At 42.4% G+C, this 17353-nt stretch overlaps 1 protein-coding gene across 1 annotated transcript in view; it reads right to left on the bottom strand.

Annotated features, from left to right (window-relative positions):
• LOC118576261 (zinc finger protein 431-like) overlaps positions 1-17151 on the bottom strand; it is a 53517-nt gene extending 36366 nt beyond the window's left edge. The window contains exon 1 of the mRNA XM_036176578.1: positions 17033-17151. Coding sequence (XP_036032471.1) covers positions 17033-17035 — 3 coding nt within the window. The 5' untranslated portion in view covers positions 17036-17151. The remainder of the gene's footprint in view (positions 1-17032) is intronic.
• Positions 17152-17353: the final 202 nt, after the last annotated feature.

Below are 17353 nucleotides of genomic sequence, written 5' to 3' on the forward strand. Positions count from 1 at the left end.
GGCTAGTGGCAAAAGAGGAGATATCAGGGTGAAGGAAGTTTATTATCGGTGGGGGAGTCCCATATAAAATCTCAAACGGGGTTAGGCCGTGAGGCCCAGGAGTATTCCGGGCTCGGTAAAGGGCTAGTGGGAGTAGGAGCACCCAATCTCTAGTGCCAGTTGCGAGAGTTAATTTGGTCAAAGTCTCCTTAATGTTTTTATTTATGCGTTTTATCTATCCTGAGCTCTGGGGGTGGTATGCACAATGGAGTTTCCAATCGATCCCCAATAGCCTGGCCACCTTCTGACTTACCTGGGAGATGAAGGCGGGCCCATTGTCTGACCCCAATATCTGGGGCATTCCATACCTGGGAAAGATGTCATCCAGGAGTTTCTGGGTTACCATGGTAGCAGTTTCTTTCTTGGTAGGGAAGGCCTCCGTCCATCCTGAAAAAGTGTCTACAAAACCCAGAAGGTATCTGTATCCATACAGCCCGGGTTTTACCTCAGTGAAGTCAAGTTCCCAATGGACTCCGGGGTGGTGGCCTCGCAGGCGGCTTTCTCTGTTCAGATGGGTTTTTTTCTGGGTTGACTTGGGCACAAGCAGGACAGCTGGAAGTCACCTGTTGGAGGACCTGTTCCTGATTTAATAATATAGTGTTCGAGGCCTCATCAGCCAGACGGGCCTTCATCTATGATGTTAGCTTGTCGTTCGGGGCTCCATTCCGCCCCCATTTTCTTTGCTAGTTCCTGGTCCTCCGGGCTGTAGAGCATGGGGTCCCTGTTTGGCTGTTGGTCGTCTTGCATGACCAGCAGCTTGTCACCCCTGGGGGTTGTAAGGCCATTGTCCAGGCCGTCAGATCGGCCAGCCGATTTTCCCACGCTATTACAGAGTCATCCTTTTGGTGCCCAGGACAGTGTATGATGCTGAGCTGTCCAGATGTCAGCTGAACCTTTTTCTCGGTGGTCTATCGATATCTCCTGCTACCCGTGGCCCCCTGGACCAAAGCTGTGCAGTCATTGAGAGAGCCTCCGGTATGGGTCAGGACTGAATGTTGAGCTCCGGTGTCCACCAGGAAGGTCACTGGCTGCCCCCCGATCTTGAGAGTTATCCTAGGCTCAGGGGGGGGGGGTTCCTGGCCTTGACTTTTCTAATCCCCTAGATTGAGGAGGTCCGTGGCTCCTGTCTTAGTTTTTTTCCCAGGCCCTCGGGGTTTCTTTGGGCAGTCACGAGCCCAATGTCCTCTCGCTTTGCAGTAAGCGCACTGGTCTTTGTCAAGGGGTGTCCTTCTTTGATCTCCCTTCCTAACTCCCTCTCTGACCTGTCCCTGAGACATTATAGCGGCCAGGACTTGACTGATAGATGAAAGACAATATGGATATATATATATATCTTATAGGCCTCTCTAAATCTTTTAGGAATGTTGTCGGCTTTTTATCTTTTTCCTGGACCATATTGCTGACCTGAGCCAAATTGGTGGGGCGCCTAGCAGCCCCCCGGAGACCCGCTAAGAGCAACTGGCAAAAAAACGTAGGTGCTCCCTACCTCCTGGGGTCCTGAAGTCCCAGTTCGGGCGGGTGAGGGGAAAGGCTGCTGACAGTCATCCCATGTAGGCTGGTGGGTTAGGCGTGGGTTATTAAAAATGGACTCAATCAAGTTAGTCAAGGCAACAGGGTCCTTAAAGAAAGGAGGGTTATGCATTATGCTGTTTTCAGTTGTAAAGATCAAAGGCCGAAAATCGGCCCGTATTGTATGCAGCTATCAGCATGGGGGCCGCCATGGGCATCGGGACCGCTGCCGCTGTTGGCGTGGGTGCTGTCGCTTCTGCCGCCCCCGCCGCTGTGGTGGGCCCGGGAAATGCCGGTCCCCCCCCCCCCCCCCCCCTTCCCGCCGCCGCCGCTGCTGTGGTAGGCCCGGGAAGTGCCTGTCCCCCCCCCCCCCCCCTGTTCCCGCCGCCGCCGCTGCTGGCGCAGCTGGCCCGGGAAGGGGGAAGGCCTGGGGCATTGGAAGGGAGAGAAACGGCTTACACCGGGGGGGGGGGGGGGGGTTGGTCGCTAGGAGTTTCCAGATAGCGATGTATGGAACCTGGTCCGGGTGGCCATGGGGACCCGGAGCGAAGACTTTTCCCTCCACCTGTAAGATAAGACTGAGGTTAAAAGTTCCCTCGCGAGGCCATCCTATATTTATCATGACCCAGTCAGCCTCGCAAAGGGTGATCCATTTCTTTTTTTCAATCATAAGTCCCTCGTTGTTGGCTCGTGCTTTCACGTCTGACCAGTGGTCAAGCGTGAGGCTCAAGGGTGTGGTGACAGTCTGTCCCATAGCTGTTTCTAGGAAGAGAGCGCTCAGACAGAAAATAACAAACGACAGACAAACGCAAACAAGACTGACACGCGCTGCGCGGCTCCGGCTCCAAACCGAGAGCAGAAACTCAGACGGAGAGTGCTGTGAGGGTCCGGATCCCTCCTCTCCAACCAACATCACGTATCCCTCGAATTCGTGAGTGGCCCCGAAAAACCGTGCCCCAAAGGGGACTTCAGACTCCCGTGGAACGTCTTCCAGGGTTGGTGAGCGAAGTCCGGGCTCGTCAGCCCCTTCAGCCTCACCCCGATACAGAACACTAGGGGAGATACCCTAGTGTGGGACTCAGGCGGCCCCGGCCTCACGGCAAGTCTGCCTGCCTCCTCTCCCGGCACTACAATCAGGCGGCCCGGCCTCACGGCAGACCTTGCCCGCCTCCTTTCCTGGACCCTCCAGACGCTGCACAGGAACAGAACTCAAACACAGAAACAGACAGCACAGAGACAAAACAGACACAGGACGGCTCGAGCTTAAACATAAATACCGAGGCCGGCCGGCTTACCTCCTGACGGTGGGTCGGTGGTCCTGGGGAGGGGTCTCAATCTCGGTGGGACCTCCAATGAAAGAAAGCCCCCCACAGGGGATCTTTCCTCAAGAGAGACCCCAAACCCAAGGAACACACCGAGACCACAGATCAGATGCAAACAGCAAGAGGGTTTATTTGAATACACAGGTACCTGGGGCGACAAGTCTCTCAGAGGACTTGCGCGCCCTCCTAGGGGAAGGGGGACTTCTTATAGAGTCCTGGGGGCAGAAGCACGGTTACAGAAGCAAGAAGCATAGTTACAGGGTCCCCATTGGTTAATTCAAATTAGGCCAGGGTGAACTTGGGGGCTATCTTTAATTTTTAGGAATGTGCAGCTGTCTGTTCTCCAAGGCCAGGTAGCCAATTATAGATATCTTGTTCTGACTCAAGGTTTGTTCCTCCCAAGACCGGGTGTTTGATATCTCCTGCCTTGACTCAAGGTTACTTTCCCAATTATCTTTCCCAAGGCCGTTTCTTAGGCTAAGTTACTGAGACGGGGGGCCTTTCATATATTGCCTGATAGATTCTGTTGGGGTATTTAAAGAGGGGAAGGGAACAAAGGAGAGAACAACATGAAAAGAATTAAAAAAAAAATAAAACCAACAAGAGAGTGTGTGAGTGTTTTCATTCCCTAAAACCCCTCAGATAGAAAAATCCTAATTTACACCAAATGCCATGGATTTCTCTCAAACCCTATTCGGCCTTGGAGGCTAGTTCCCTGAAGAAAAAATTCTACATCTTATCATTTATGTGTAATACTAAAATGGGTCCAGGATAAAAATGACAAATTTGTCATGAACTCCTCAGCAAATTGAGGTGCATTAACATTGTGTCAGCAGTAGAGGGATGTACAGAAAGAAGCATCAAGACTACCACAGGAAAGAAGTCAAGGGCTGAGGCTCAGGCTCTGTGGCAGATGGCTGGCCTGGGCTGCACAGATCCCTGGGTACTGATGGACAAGATCGAGTCAAAATTAACAATGGAAGCCCCTTTGTTATAAGGTCAGTATAAATTAATTTCTGTTTGCTGTAACTTTCAAGTTGACTATTTTACCTGTTTCTGTAATTTGACATGTTCCCTACCCTATGTAGTTTAACTCAGATCTTGAGTGTATGATAATAAGATGTTCTACCAAATAATTTTGAAATGTTCAACCAAGTTCCAAAATAATAATAATAATAATAATAATAATAATAATAATAATAACCCTAGAAATCCTCTAACCCTTAAAAACTCCTTAGTCCTGTAGTTTTTTTTGGAGGGGGGGGCTACAGAAACCCTACCTTCTATCTTGTTTGATGCTACTCTCTCAAACTCTGCTTTAGGGAGATAACTCTGTTATATATACAGAAAATAAAACTTACTTGCTTAGACCAAAGAAATTGGTAATGGTCTGTAATCTCTTTTGGCATTCCATTAGCACTTCCATTCTCAGCATAGCATAAAGCAGGTGGGGTGGCTCTTGTCTGTCATTGCAATACTCAGGAGGCAGCAGTGTAAGGCTCTGGATTTCGAGGTCATCTTCAACTACATCCCTGAGTTTGAGGACACCTGATTACATAAGATGCTGTCTCAGAACAAACAAACAAAAGCCTGTTGGAAAAACAACTACTAGAAACCTTTCCACACCAGAACTCCATGTACCAAACCACACATGTAAGAAAGGACTAGGATAAAGGGAGGTGATGGGTAAATTGATGAGAGATTGTGTAAATAACCTATAAAGGATCAGGAGCTGGGGGATGGCTCACATAGAAAAGTACAATTACTGCCCAAAGCATGAGGCCCTGACCTCAAATTGGATCCACTGAGTGGATCTTGGCCCAGACCTTGTGTCCTACCTCACTGTGACAGCCATTCTTGGTTGTCAACTTGATCACATCTGGAATTAATTAAATCCAAAAACAGATAGCCACACCTCTGAGAATTTTTTGTCAAACTTGAAGCAGGTAGATCCACTCTTATTCTGGATCTTTGGGATAGGAAGATACACCTTTAATTTGGGTCATACCTTCTGCTAGAAGTCTATATAAGGACAAGGATGAAGGAAGATTTTGTTTTTTGCCTGATTGCCTTCTCCTTGCTAGCAAGTCAAGTTTCTTTGCTGGAATTAGAGCCTACTTCTTTGGGATTCCATTATATATTGACAACTGGCTGAGACATCTTGCCTTATAGACTGAGCAATTCCTGCAGTATTGGACTTTCCAGTCACAACCAGTCATTGCTGGATAAGCTGGCCTGCAACCTATAAGTCTTTACAATAAATCCCAACACACACACACACACACACACACACACACACACACACACACACACCCATGTGCACACATACACATACATGCTTTCATTCCATAAGCCCTGGAGGAATTGTAGAAATTAGTTGCACCATGAAGGACTTGAATGATGCAGAGTGGTGATTCCCACCACAAACTCCCTTTAACTAGTCTGTCTGGCCAGTGCTGAAGACAGATGTACAATGAGGAATGAAGTTGACTATCAAAAACTCAAACACATAGTACTTGAACTGCTGAGTTATCACTCTAGCCATTAATATTTATATTAAAATTTAATTCATTATTCTTGTCTATGTTTGCACACAGATAGCAAAATGTGAGAGTCAGATGGCAGTCTGTGGGATCCAGCCCTCACCTTCCACCTTCTGGGACTTGAGGACCAACCCACAATGGAAATAATTCCATTGCTTCAACCAGAGACAGCTGAGTCCATCCATTTATCTTACCACATAGATTGTAACTGTACAAGCCAAGCATTATCATCCAGGTGACTTTCTGTCTCAGTCACTAGGCACAAGATGTTGCTTGGTCTCATTTTAATCCAGCAGATATTGTCTGGTCTGAGAACAGACAGAATTGTGACTCTACCTGTTGGGTAGAATTTAAGACATTTAGATTCCAACTTATTAAAATAGTTAAACCAACCTGAAAACCTTAGCAGCCTTGTGTGGCATTTCTATCCAGTTAGAAATGTAGATTAGGATTAGGGACTTTGGTATGAGGAAATACTTTGTCTAACTTTCAATATGGCCTGGGAATTGAACCTGGGTCCTCTTGAATATCAGTCAGTGCTCTTAACCACTGGGCCTTCTCCTTCCTCTCTTAATTTAAGATGTCATGTATTATGGCAAGAAGCACAGCCTCACTTGGACTGTCCAGGCCAAGGTCATGGTCAAAGCAAAACAACCACACAGATGTTTGCGGTTCAGTCCATCAGAAGAAGCTAGAACTTCCTGCTGCCACATAGGCCTTAAAATTTCATCTTGGGAGTGCCTTCTTTCTTCAACTGACCCACATTACACAGTACACCTGACATTTGGTGATCAACAATGTGGGGCAAGGAAAGAAGGGTCCAGACACCCCAATACTGGAGGTAACATATGCCAATAGTAGTGAGAGAGACTCCAGCATAGGGCAGGGATATAGAGAATTTAAATTCTCAATCTCAGTGGTTTCAACAATAAATTAGCTCCTGGGACAAAGGATAAATAAAGGAATAAGAATCTTTCCAGGAGAGAAAGAAAAGAAACGAAGTTTAAAAATGTACCTTCACAATAGAGAAAGGTGAAGGAAAGGAAATATGAAAAGGAAATTTCAGGATGGAAAAGGAGAAATGTTTAATCAAGAAAAGAGGGTTTTCCTAGTAGAAGAAAGGGAAATGTTGAATAAAGTGCCTATAAAGGAAAAACAAAGCAAAGAAAAAAGCCTCTTCAAGGAGAAACAGAGGAAGAAACAAAGGCTTTTTCTGACAATAGTAAAAAAAACTAAAGATTTCTGTAACTGAGAGCTGTACTCTACCTATCATCTCCTATAGAGACAGGCTGGATGGGCATCACTGATGCAGCCTGAGCAAGCACACACAGCCAGTCCAGTGCTTAGAATTTCCTTGTTTGCTTAATTTTGGTTTAAATGTTGGTTTGGTTTTTTTTTCCCCTCAGAGCGGGAATAACTCAATATTAAAGGTCCCTTTGTGGCAAATGTTTTATTTTTCTCTAGTAATGAATATAACTCATCAATGGTCCCTTCAAGGGAAAAAGCAAGAATGAAAACAAGCCCAACTTCTAGTAAAACATAATTGCAGATAGGAGATGAAGGAGTAAGTCAATGCTGTTTGAATTTCCAAAGGTATTAGTCATTCATTGCATGGAACTTGTTCTCTTCTCTTGATTATTTAAGTGATGTTTGCATGAACGTTTATTTTTCATAATAAATAAATTAAAACAAAATTCGTGATTTTGAACTATATTATCATATGCTCTTGTCTGTTTATCATTACTGATAATTTGGCTCTTCTTATTAAGTTCCTTTCTGGAAATGCTTGATTAAATCATTTAAAAATGTAATGCTGTAAACAGAACAGGCTGCCAGCTTATTAAATAATGTGTTTACTAAGTTAAAAATTCATAAAATATAATCTCTTACTGATAGCCTAGAAAAGTTGTTTTTCCACTAAATAAAATACAGAAAAATTGTTTGTTCCACACTGGTAATAATTGACAAGTTGCATTGTCATGTTACTTGGGATCTATTAAAAGTATCTCTTTTTAAAATTTTATTAAAATACTCTGCAAATACTGCCTAAAGTTACTTAAAATCCTATAGAAACTGTTTTTACTGCTTTAATAGATGGCTTATGTAAAAAAACACTATGCAAATAGAAGCCGTGTTAGAATTGCTCGATTACCTTAACTAAAAAAAAATTGCAGGCACTTGAGCAACTGATACAGGAACAGTTAGATGCTATACACAGTAAGGAAAGTATAAGTGCTTGTAATTCTCCTATATTTGTAATAAAAAGAAATCTGGAAAATGGAAAACGTTAACTGACTTGAGAGCTTTAAACAGAGTAATTCAACCCATAGATCCTTTCAAGCCTCGAATTCCTTTACCTTCTTTATTATGTAAAGCATGGCCTATAATAGTTGTTCATGCAAAAGATTGCTTCTTTACTACTTCTTTACAAGAACAGTACAGAGAAAAATTTGCTTTTGCCATTCCTACTTATAACAATGCTCAGCCAATAAAGTGATTAATTAAAAGATTCTTCACCAGGGAATGTTAGATAATGCAACACTATGTCAATATTTTGTAAATCAACCACTAGAAGTAGTTCCTAAACAATTTACTCTGTCTATTATTTATCATTATATGCATGATTTCTTAATAGCTGCCTCTAATATTGATATCCTTGAAAAGGTGTTTGCTGTGGTACGAAAGATCTTACTTTATTAGCGATTACAAACTGCTCCTAAAAATTTCAACCACGGGATTCTCTTAGGTATCTAGGATTTATATTGAGTAAACAAAAAATTCAGCTTCAAAAGGTATAGATTAGAAGACAGCAATTATACAAACTTAATGATTTTCAGAAATTATTGGGAATATTAATTGGTTGCAGTCTACCATTGGATTGTCTACTTAAGAATTAAGTAATTTGTTTCAAAATTTGCAAAGTGACACAGATTTAAATAGACCAAGGCATTTAACAGTTGAGACAGAAGAGAAGCTGACCCACGTAAAACAAACATACAGAGTGACTATATAGATGGATTTGATTTCACAACTGAGTATATTTTGGTAATTTGCCTTTCTATCCATTCCCCTATTGGGCATATTATGCAAAGGGAAGATAATATTTTAGAATGGATATTTTTAGCTCATAAACAGAGTAAAAAGTTAAAAAACTACAGAGAAAAGATTTCTGAATTAATTATAAGAAGAACAAGACTTCATCAATTATGAGGAATGGATGCAGCTGAAATTGTACTACCTTATACTAATGTAGAAATTATGCAATTATGAATAATTAATGATGACTGGAAAATATCCTGTAGTAATTATTTAAGAGAAATTAATAATAAATACCCTAAAAGTAAAAGACTTCAATTCATAAAAATAACTGAATGGGTTCTTCCCAGCATGGTGAGTCAAATGCCTATTTCTGGAGTGTTTACATTCTGTGCTGACACAAGCAAATTAGAAATGGCTGGTTATAATGCAGGAAACATCAGAAAAGGAATTCAAAGTCCACATGCTCCAGTTCAAAAATCAGAGTTGTATGCTATTCTAATGGTTTTATTAGACTTAAATAAATCTCAATATAATTACTGATCCTCTGTAGTCAGAAGTTTTCCTGTGTCCCATCAGGTGTAGAGCATGCATTAAATGTAGCAAATCAAGTCACAGAATAGAAAAAAAAACTGCCTTTCACCTCAACTGCAGCCAAGATCCTGTCCAGACTGTGGAGAAGCAGGACACTGAGGGATTGATTTCCCTGCTTGGCCAAGACAAGACACCTGCATGTTCCTGGGGAAAGAGTGCTGCTGCTGTATCAAGGAATCTGGCCTGGCAGAAACTAATTTTGAGCCACTCCACAAACTGTCTGAAAAACTACATCACTATGACCAGGGCACATCTCCATTGCATTCATTCTGGCGGTCTTCACTGTTCCCACAGCTAGCCCTGTTCATAGGGCCAGTGGTAATAATCTATTTTTTTTTTCTCCTATCAAGTCTGATAAGATTTATTACATTAGCCGCAGAGGATATCCAATAACCATGGACCCAAAACTCTGCTACTGTTGCAACAGCCTGAGTAGCCCTTCATAAAAAAACTTAAATTGCTGAATTTGTTAGAGACTGGCATGAGCATTTACAAAACGTTGGGCTCAGCAAAATTAAAGTAGATGATTTACAACAAGAAACTAAGGAAACTTTTTCAGTTAAGTTACCTGACGCGTCTGAAATGGATGTCATGTTATGCCTTGCAGATAGCATACCTTCATTTAACACTATGAATCATTTTGATAAGTTTCTTATTCTGGCAATTGTTATGCTTGGTTTTACTATAGTAATTTTAACACTTTTCAAATATATTGTGACTTATGTACATGAACTATCTTCACTGTGCAGCTGCATAACCTTCAATGTAATTAGATTAGCTAAAACAAAAGGGGGAAATGTAGGAATTTAGCAGAGTCACTGTATCTGGGGTAATATTTGAATGAACAACCAGTTCTCAGGAGTACTTTGACCTTCAAGAATTCTTATGGAAAACAGTGACTGTTTTGCTGAAAGGGTTTTGCACCCATCCTCTAACTTTGGTCACAACATGTCTCAAGCACACCTGGGCCTCTTGTATTATGGGTATTGAAAATAATACAGGACTAGAGTCATAGAGGCTCTCCTTCAGTCACACATGTAAATTAATACAGTGTACGACTCTTTAATTTAGCTGTACTTGTTTTCACAGGATACAGGAACAATACATACAGACAATATGCCAAAATACTACACAAAACATCTATCCTAATTACTGTTGCTGTGAGGAAACACAATGACCAAAGTGACAGTTATAATTCAAGGCTTTTTATGCTGGGACATGATTACACAGACAGAGGATTAGTCCATTATCATCATGAATGGCAGCATCAAGGTGGGCAAGCATGGGGCTGAGACCAATATCCTGATACAGACAGGCAACCCGAAAGAAACCTTGCTTTGGCTTTTGAAACCACAAAGCAAACCTACAGTGATACACTTTAACAAACAAAGAAGGTAAAATACCAGGAGGACAATGCTTGGCTTCCACATGTACAATTTGTGGTTAAGACTCATGGATGGACTCAACTTAAGCCACAGAATTCTTTCCTCTATTACTTGGTTGTATGGAGCCTACATGTCCAAGCCACAGGTACCATCTCCTCCTATGTTCATGGAATCCTATTAAAATGTACTTTTAAAGGACAGGGCACATTTAAACCTTGAGAAGTGTGGGTACCACCAGGTCTTGTGTCTGATGGAGGAGGGAACTGTCATAGCAGGCAGCTGGGCCATCCTTGCCAACAAAGAATCCCTGTGGTTTGCTGCCCTCTTGCCTATTATGTCAATCTTGGGAAAACACAGAATTTATAGTTAACAGAAGTTGAATATAAAGTGTAATATATGTTATCAACAATATTAAACTGATGGCAAAAGGACATCATGAATGTAAAAAACGATCAAGATTGAATATATAGTACACTAAAGACATCATCCGACTTCCAAAGTTCAAATGCAACTACCATAAAGATTGTACTGTCTGGGAAAGAATAAAGAGATAACAGAACTTTAGAGCATACAGACATAAGAACACAACTGAAATACAATCACTGTTGACAAATGAGAGCAGGATACCCAGTATGGCCTTACTAACATAAGTGTCTGGAACACTGTGTCTTTTATATGCTAATGTATTAATAACACAGATTTTAAGAACTGTGCAAAATTAACTCCGGTAAAATCTTACCACTGCATGGTAAGTGGGAAGGACAGAACTTCAAGAAGTCCCCAGAGAAACTAGGGCTTTGAGAGATAGCAACTCTGCCTTCCATGGAGACAATAAAATCAGGAGAGTTGTGCTCATGGCATGGTGAGGTCAAAAATAAGCATTTTTCCTCACAAAGGCTCCTGTGCCTAATGCTTTGAGGGAAGGCATAACAGGAACTCAAGCAGCCCAGGAACCTGGAAGCAGGAGCTGATGCAGAGGCCATAGAAGGTGCTGCTTAGTAACCTGCTCACCATGGCTTGCTCAGCTTGCTTTTTAATAGAACCCAGGACCACCAGCTCATGGGAGACCTCATCCCCCATGAATTGTAAAACTTCCCAATTGTAAAACCTCAGTCAGACCCCCCACTCTTTTCCCTACAAAGAGAAGCTTAAACCAGGATATATTAGTTTAGATAAAATTCAGGCCAGTATCAGGTTCCCACATGGTGATATCAAGTACAAAATCAGGATGTTCAGCCACCTGGTGGGACTAATTGGCCATAAATGATCCCAACTCTGGAGACAGCTCGTAAAGCTCCTGACATAGTGGCTGAACAGATGAAAGATGAAAGACTGGGGAAAAAGAAAAGAACTGATACTAATGGGGGGCGGGGGTAGAAAAAGAATTCTGTGGTTTATGCCTATAAAAAGCTAGCCTCACAAAGAAAGAGAAACTCCTCCCTGCCTCACTGTATTGGATGTAGGAAGGAGTTCCCTGCCTAGGTTCTGTCTATGGAATAAACCTTGCTGTTGCATTCTGGACATCCTCAGTCTTTGGTGGTCTCTTTGGGGTTGATATCTGGGCATAATGCAATCAATTACTAAGTACAGAAATGCCGTATATGCTTGCCTACATCTAGATCTTATGGAAGCATTTCCTTCATTGAGGCTCCCTCCTCTCAGATGACTCTAGCTGGTGTCAAGTTAACATAAGACTGTCACGCACTCCAATGATTGACATTAAGTGGCTTAAATGGGAACACAGATGAGTGACTTCTCAAGTTGGGGAGAACAGAAAGGAGCTGCCAGAGCCTAAGTCCTGCTGGATTGAACTCCTGGAGCAAGAGAAGTGTACACGCATTCTGCTGTTAGTACTTCTGTTTGATTAGGAAGTCTTTACCCAAACTCTTCAGGAGACTTTTAAGCAATATATCAAGCCGATTAGGTGGCACACGCATGTTATCTCATCATCCAGACTAGCATGGGCTGCACAGGGAGGTTCAGGAGATCAGGGACAGCAAAGACGAATTCTGTCTCAAGCAAGATTTTTTCTGAGGTGCTAGGATGGGATCCAGAGCTTTCACATGCTTGGTCAGGTATTGTACCCCTGTCCTACATCCCCCAAACCCTTCTTCCATGCATGGTGACTTAAGGGTTGCACACACTTGGAATACAGAGAATAATTGTCAGAGTCATTTTTTTCATCAGGTGGGTCCTGGGGATTGAAGCAAGGCTTCAGGCTCAGAAGCAAGCACCTTAATCACTTGTAGGTCTTCTACTTTCATAGGGTATGGCATCTTTTGTGGTGTTGCTTCAGGAAGAAAGTCTGCTCATGCAGTCCTGACTGGTCTGGATCTCTATGCCAACTCTAACAAAAATTTGCTTCCTTCCTTCTACCTCTGCCACCTGAGTCCTGATATTACACTGTGCTCCACCACACACACCTTGGTTTGTTTCGGGTGGAAATAGTCTCAAGTAGCTCAGGTTGGCCTCAAGTTCAGTAAATAGCTGAGGGTCTTCTTCCATTTTCATCTCTACAAAGATACATTCTCCAGGTAGTGATATTTAAATAGTAAACAGTGAGGCTGGGTACAGTGACATACACTTTTAATATTAGCACCAGGGAGCCACAGGCAAACATGCTCTATATACTAAATTCCAGGCATGTGAGCATGAATTTGTAAGATCTTTCCAGGAAAGACAAAACAAAACAAACAGACAAACAAACAAAAAACCAGCACTGAGAATAATTTTTAGGCTTGATTGTTTCTCAATATTTAATTCAATGTTCTCATTTCAGGGAATATTCAGGAGCATGATGAGCCACACTTCTTACTTAGAAGCACAGTGTATAAGGTAGGCTAACTACCAGAACAGGCCTGCATTTTGTCCTACCATTTCCCCCTCTAAATCATTTCATTTTCCTGAGTGCAGAGCCTCATGATCAACAACCAGGATATGCCAACCGTATCAATACAACTAAAAAGGTCATGGCATAGTTAAAGGAATCATAGTGCCATTGACAACCTCCGTGGAGACAGTTCCTTCTGCTCCCTTACTGAAACCTCCTTTAAATACTTAGGCACATTGGCATGAAGATGATCTTGAAGCATGTAGTGAGGAATTCTATAATCTACATAATCTTAAATTCCCTTCATTTCCTGATGAGGACATATGCGAACCTATGAAAATGCTAACTTTACAAACTAGGCAAGCTAGAACATTACAGGAATAAGGAATTCATTTGCCAATTCTTTCTCAGCCTCATGAGCTGCTCTTGGTATTTCCAGTGGAATTTCATCAAAATCAAAATGTCTAATACCTAATTTTGCACAAAACAATTTATTTAAGCTCTACTATGGGACAGCATTGAAGAATCCTTTTACATTATCTTAAGAGGAATAAAAGAACTAGTGCTATTTGAATCCAGACTAAAATTGACTAATCATTTCTACCTAAATATGGAAAATGGAAGGTGGAGTCACATGCCAATGGTGATTATATAATGCCCGGACAATTATTGATAGCTCAAGGATGGGTCACAGTTGTAAGCAGTACCATTGTCACAACTGTTCACAATTGTACACAACTGTTAAAAAGACTAGAATGCAAAAGATGATCAGTGGCTGAAGATGGTTTTCCCTTACCAAGTGATTTTTCTGGGGCAAAGTATCTTCACATTACAGCACATGGAGTATCTGGTCATTTCAAAGTATAAATTTATGTTTCTTTGTAGCATCTTACTTGTGAACATGAAGACAGCCATGAGGACTATGGCCAGAACTCTATAAGAACTCTTGCTCATTTGAGGGTATCAAGTAGCACTGAGTGGGTGTAATTTGACTACCAGGTTTATGTCATTAAAAACTAAAGTTAAACCGGCAGTGGTGATACACGCCTTTAATCCCAGCCATAGGGAGGCAGAGGCAGGTGGATCTCTGTGAGTTCAAGGCCAGCCTGTTCTACAGAGCAAGATCCAGGACAGGCACCAAAACTACAGAGAAATGCTTTCTCAAAACAAAACAAAAACAAACAAACAAAAAGTAAAATTAAGTAAAACCATCTTCCAAGGGTACTGGCTCACCAGCTTCAGAAACCTGCAGTAGCTGCAGAGAAGGCTGAATTGTCAAGACTATGCTGCTCTTGCAGACGACCTGAGTCTGGTGCCCAACACCCAGCATGGTTGTCTCCCATGCCTACAGTTCCAACAGATCTGACCCTTCTTCTGGTGTGAGAGGGAAGTTGGCAAGCATATACATTGATGAAGGTAGGGAAAAGGAGGATAAGGAGGGATGGGAAACTAGTTGGTATGTAAAATAAATGCAAAAAAATTTAATAAAAAAAAGAACAGCAAAAGCAAATGAAAGCTAAAAAAGAAGCATGCAATGAACATGATACATTTACTTGAGATCTAGAAGGCAATTATTTACTTATTAACCCACCAGCTTATAACAGTTTATGTAAAAATTACATATATGTTATAAATATGGCTAGATATGGTAGCTTAGGCCTTTCATTCTAGACCTCAGGGTCAGAGAGAGATGGATCTGAGATCTAGGCCAGCTAAGATACACAGTGAGACATACACACACACACACACACACACACACACACACACACACACACACACTGCTGCAGGCTACAGGAATATATCATAAGAATTCAGCTGGTTATGACCAAGTCACTACCTGGAGGGATCAAGAATTTCCTCCAGAGGAAGCCAAATTCCAAGGAGCTTGTGGTGTTATTTGGCTTGTTATATATCAGCTGTCTTCTGATATGAAAGTCATGTGTGCCTTCATAGTTTTCCCAATTGACTTTTCTCTAAGAAGGGCTAACAGTGTGTACTGATCATTCTCTGGACATGCACATTCCAGGAATTTGGAGAACAGCCTCAGGAAAGGCTTTCTCTGAAATCAGATACCTCCCTTAGCCACTTTCAAGGACTACAGGAAACACCTCACAGGTTGTCAACCAACTTTCAAGGACTAACAGTGATAACAGCCAACATGCAAGTCTCCTGATTTAAGGTAAATTCCACAAGGAGACATTGCCTAGGTCAGGTGGACGTTAAGTAATGGCTTTACACAATTTGGCAAGGACCTTCCCTTCATATACTGGGACTTCCAGGACACGGGACAGAGAACAGAAAACAGAATGGAAGAACTAGATGGGTAAGAACTTGAGAGGAACAAACTGAGATGGGGAAGAACTACATTGAAGGGCTAGAAGAAAGTACTAGAGGTATGAGATGAAAGATGAGGAAGAGCCAGATGGGGAAGAACAAGATGTGGAAGAACAAGACGAGAGAGAAGGAGAGATGGGAGAGGAGCTCATATGGGAAAGAACTAGATGGATGACACTCTAGAAGGGGCAGAACTAGATGAAGGAATTAAGATAGAACCTGGAGGGGACAACAGATAAATGTAAAGAGTAATTGGGCAAGAAAGGAGCTAAATGTGAGAGCAGAATATAAGCTTGTAACTGACACAGAATAATAAAGTATATGGACCAAGGAATTTCATGTACATAGACTCATTATTTTTCGTCAAAGATTAATTATCAGCTGGTTGCAGATTCTTCCTGGACCCTGGGAGGAAACTATCAGGGTCTGAATCCCCATAGTCCCCATTAAAACACACACACACACACACACACACACACACACACACACACACGTATGTATGTATGGAGTAGAGTTGACAACAGTCTTTGCTCTACGGAGACAAGTTTCTTGAATGTAATTTTTGAATATTAATAGTGTATCATGTTAATTTATTTTTCTCATATAGATCATCATAATTGTTTGCATGCTTTTATATTGATAAAAGATTCAACTTTTAAATGTTTGAGAAAGTAAAACTGTGGTTTTAAAATTAAAGATTTAATACTTGGATTTTTGGTTGGAGAGATGGCTCAGCTGTTAAGAGAACATACTGCTTATTTGCAGGGAACTCAAGATTAATTCCATAACCTATACCAGGCAAAAAAGCTTGACTCAACAAACAAAACAAAACAAACAGACAAAAAGGTACAGAGACATATCTTTCTTTAAGGTTTTTGAGTTGGGCAATCACCATGCAGCACTAGGTGGCCTAGAACTCACTATGTGCTGTTGGTCAAAGAGAAAACTTTAAAACGATACAATAAATATAGAGTCAATTTTGACTCACAGGCCAGGAAACCCAGCATGCCTGACCTTACTGACACAAGTGAATGGACTACCGTGCAAACATGTTAATGACACAAAAACACCCTCTGAACAGAATTAACTGCAGAAGGATCCTACACCTGAATATTCAGTGCCACTAGAGTAACCAGGGCTCTGTGAGTTAACAATCTTCCTTCCACTGGGAATAACACAAGGGGCGCATGTGGGCGCACTACACGCTGATGTCACAATAAGTAAATACCCAAGCACAGTGCCCACATCCCTGTGTTCTGCACAGCCCCCGCCGCCTCTGTGGCATATGCAAGTTATTCAGAGGCTGCAGGACTTGGGAGCTGCAGGAACAGCAGGGAACTCAGGCCTCCAGGGCCGCCGCCTTTGTCGGTTCCGACAGCCCCGGGATCCACCCCGCACGCGCGACTCCTCCCCGCAAGGGGACGGAGGTCCCTCACTCACCATGGCGGATTCGGCACTCGCCCCGCTCTCCTCACAGCTCCCGGCAGCGGGTCACTGCGCAGCACACGGAACAAGAGAGTCTCACTCAGCCTCGGAGCCGCCAAGCCAGAAGATGGGAAGACAGGAAATACCCACCCTATTCGGACTGGAGGCCCTGATTGGCTATTGTGTCCTGAGTGACAGGAACAGCTCCCCTAGGGACAGAGTACCTTGAAGGGACACAGCACGGTGTTTCCAAGCCCTGGCTTCTGCCTTAAGGCACAGAGCTGTCCCTGACAGGCTGATATTGGCTTTGCTGCAAAATTTGGAACTGGGCTGCAA

The sequence above is a fragment of the Onychomys torridus genome, unplaced genomic scaffold, assembly GCF_903995425.1.
Source record: "Onychomys torridus unplaced genomic scaffold, mOncTor1.1, whole genome shotgun sequence".
Classification (NCBI taxonomy): domain Eukaryota; kingdom Metazoa; phylum Chordata; class Mammalia; order Rodentia; family Cricetidae; genus Onychomys; species Onychomys torridus.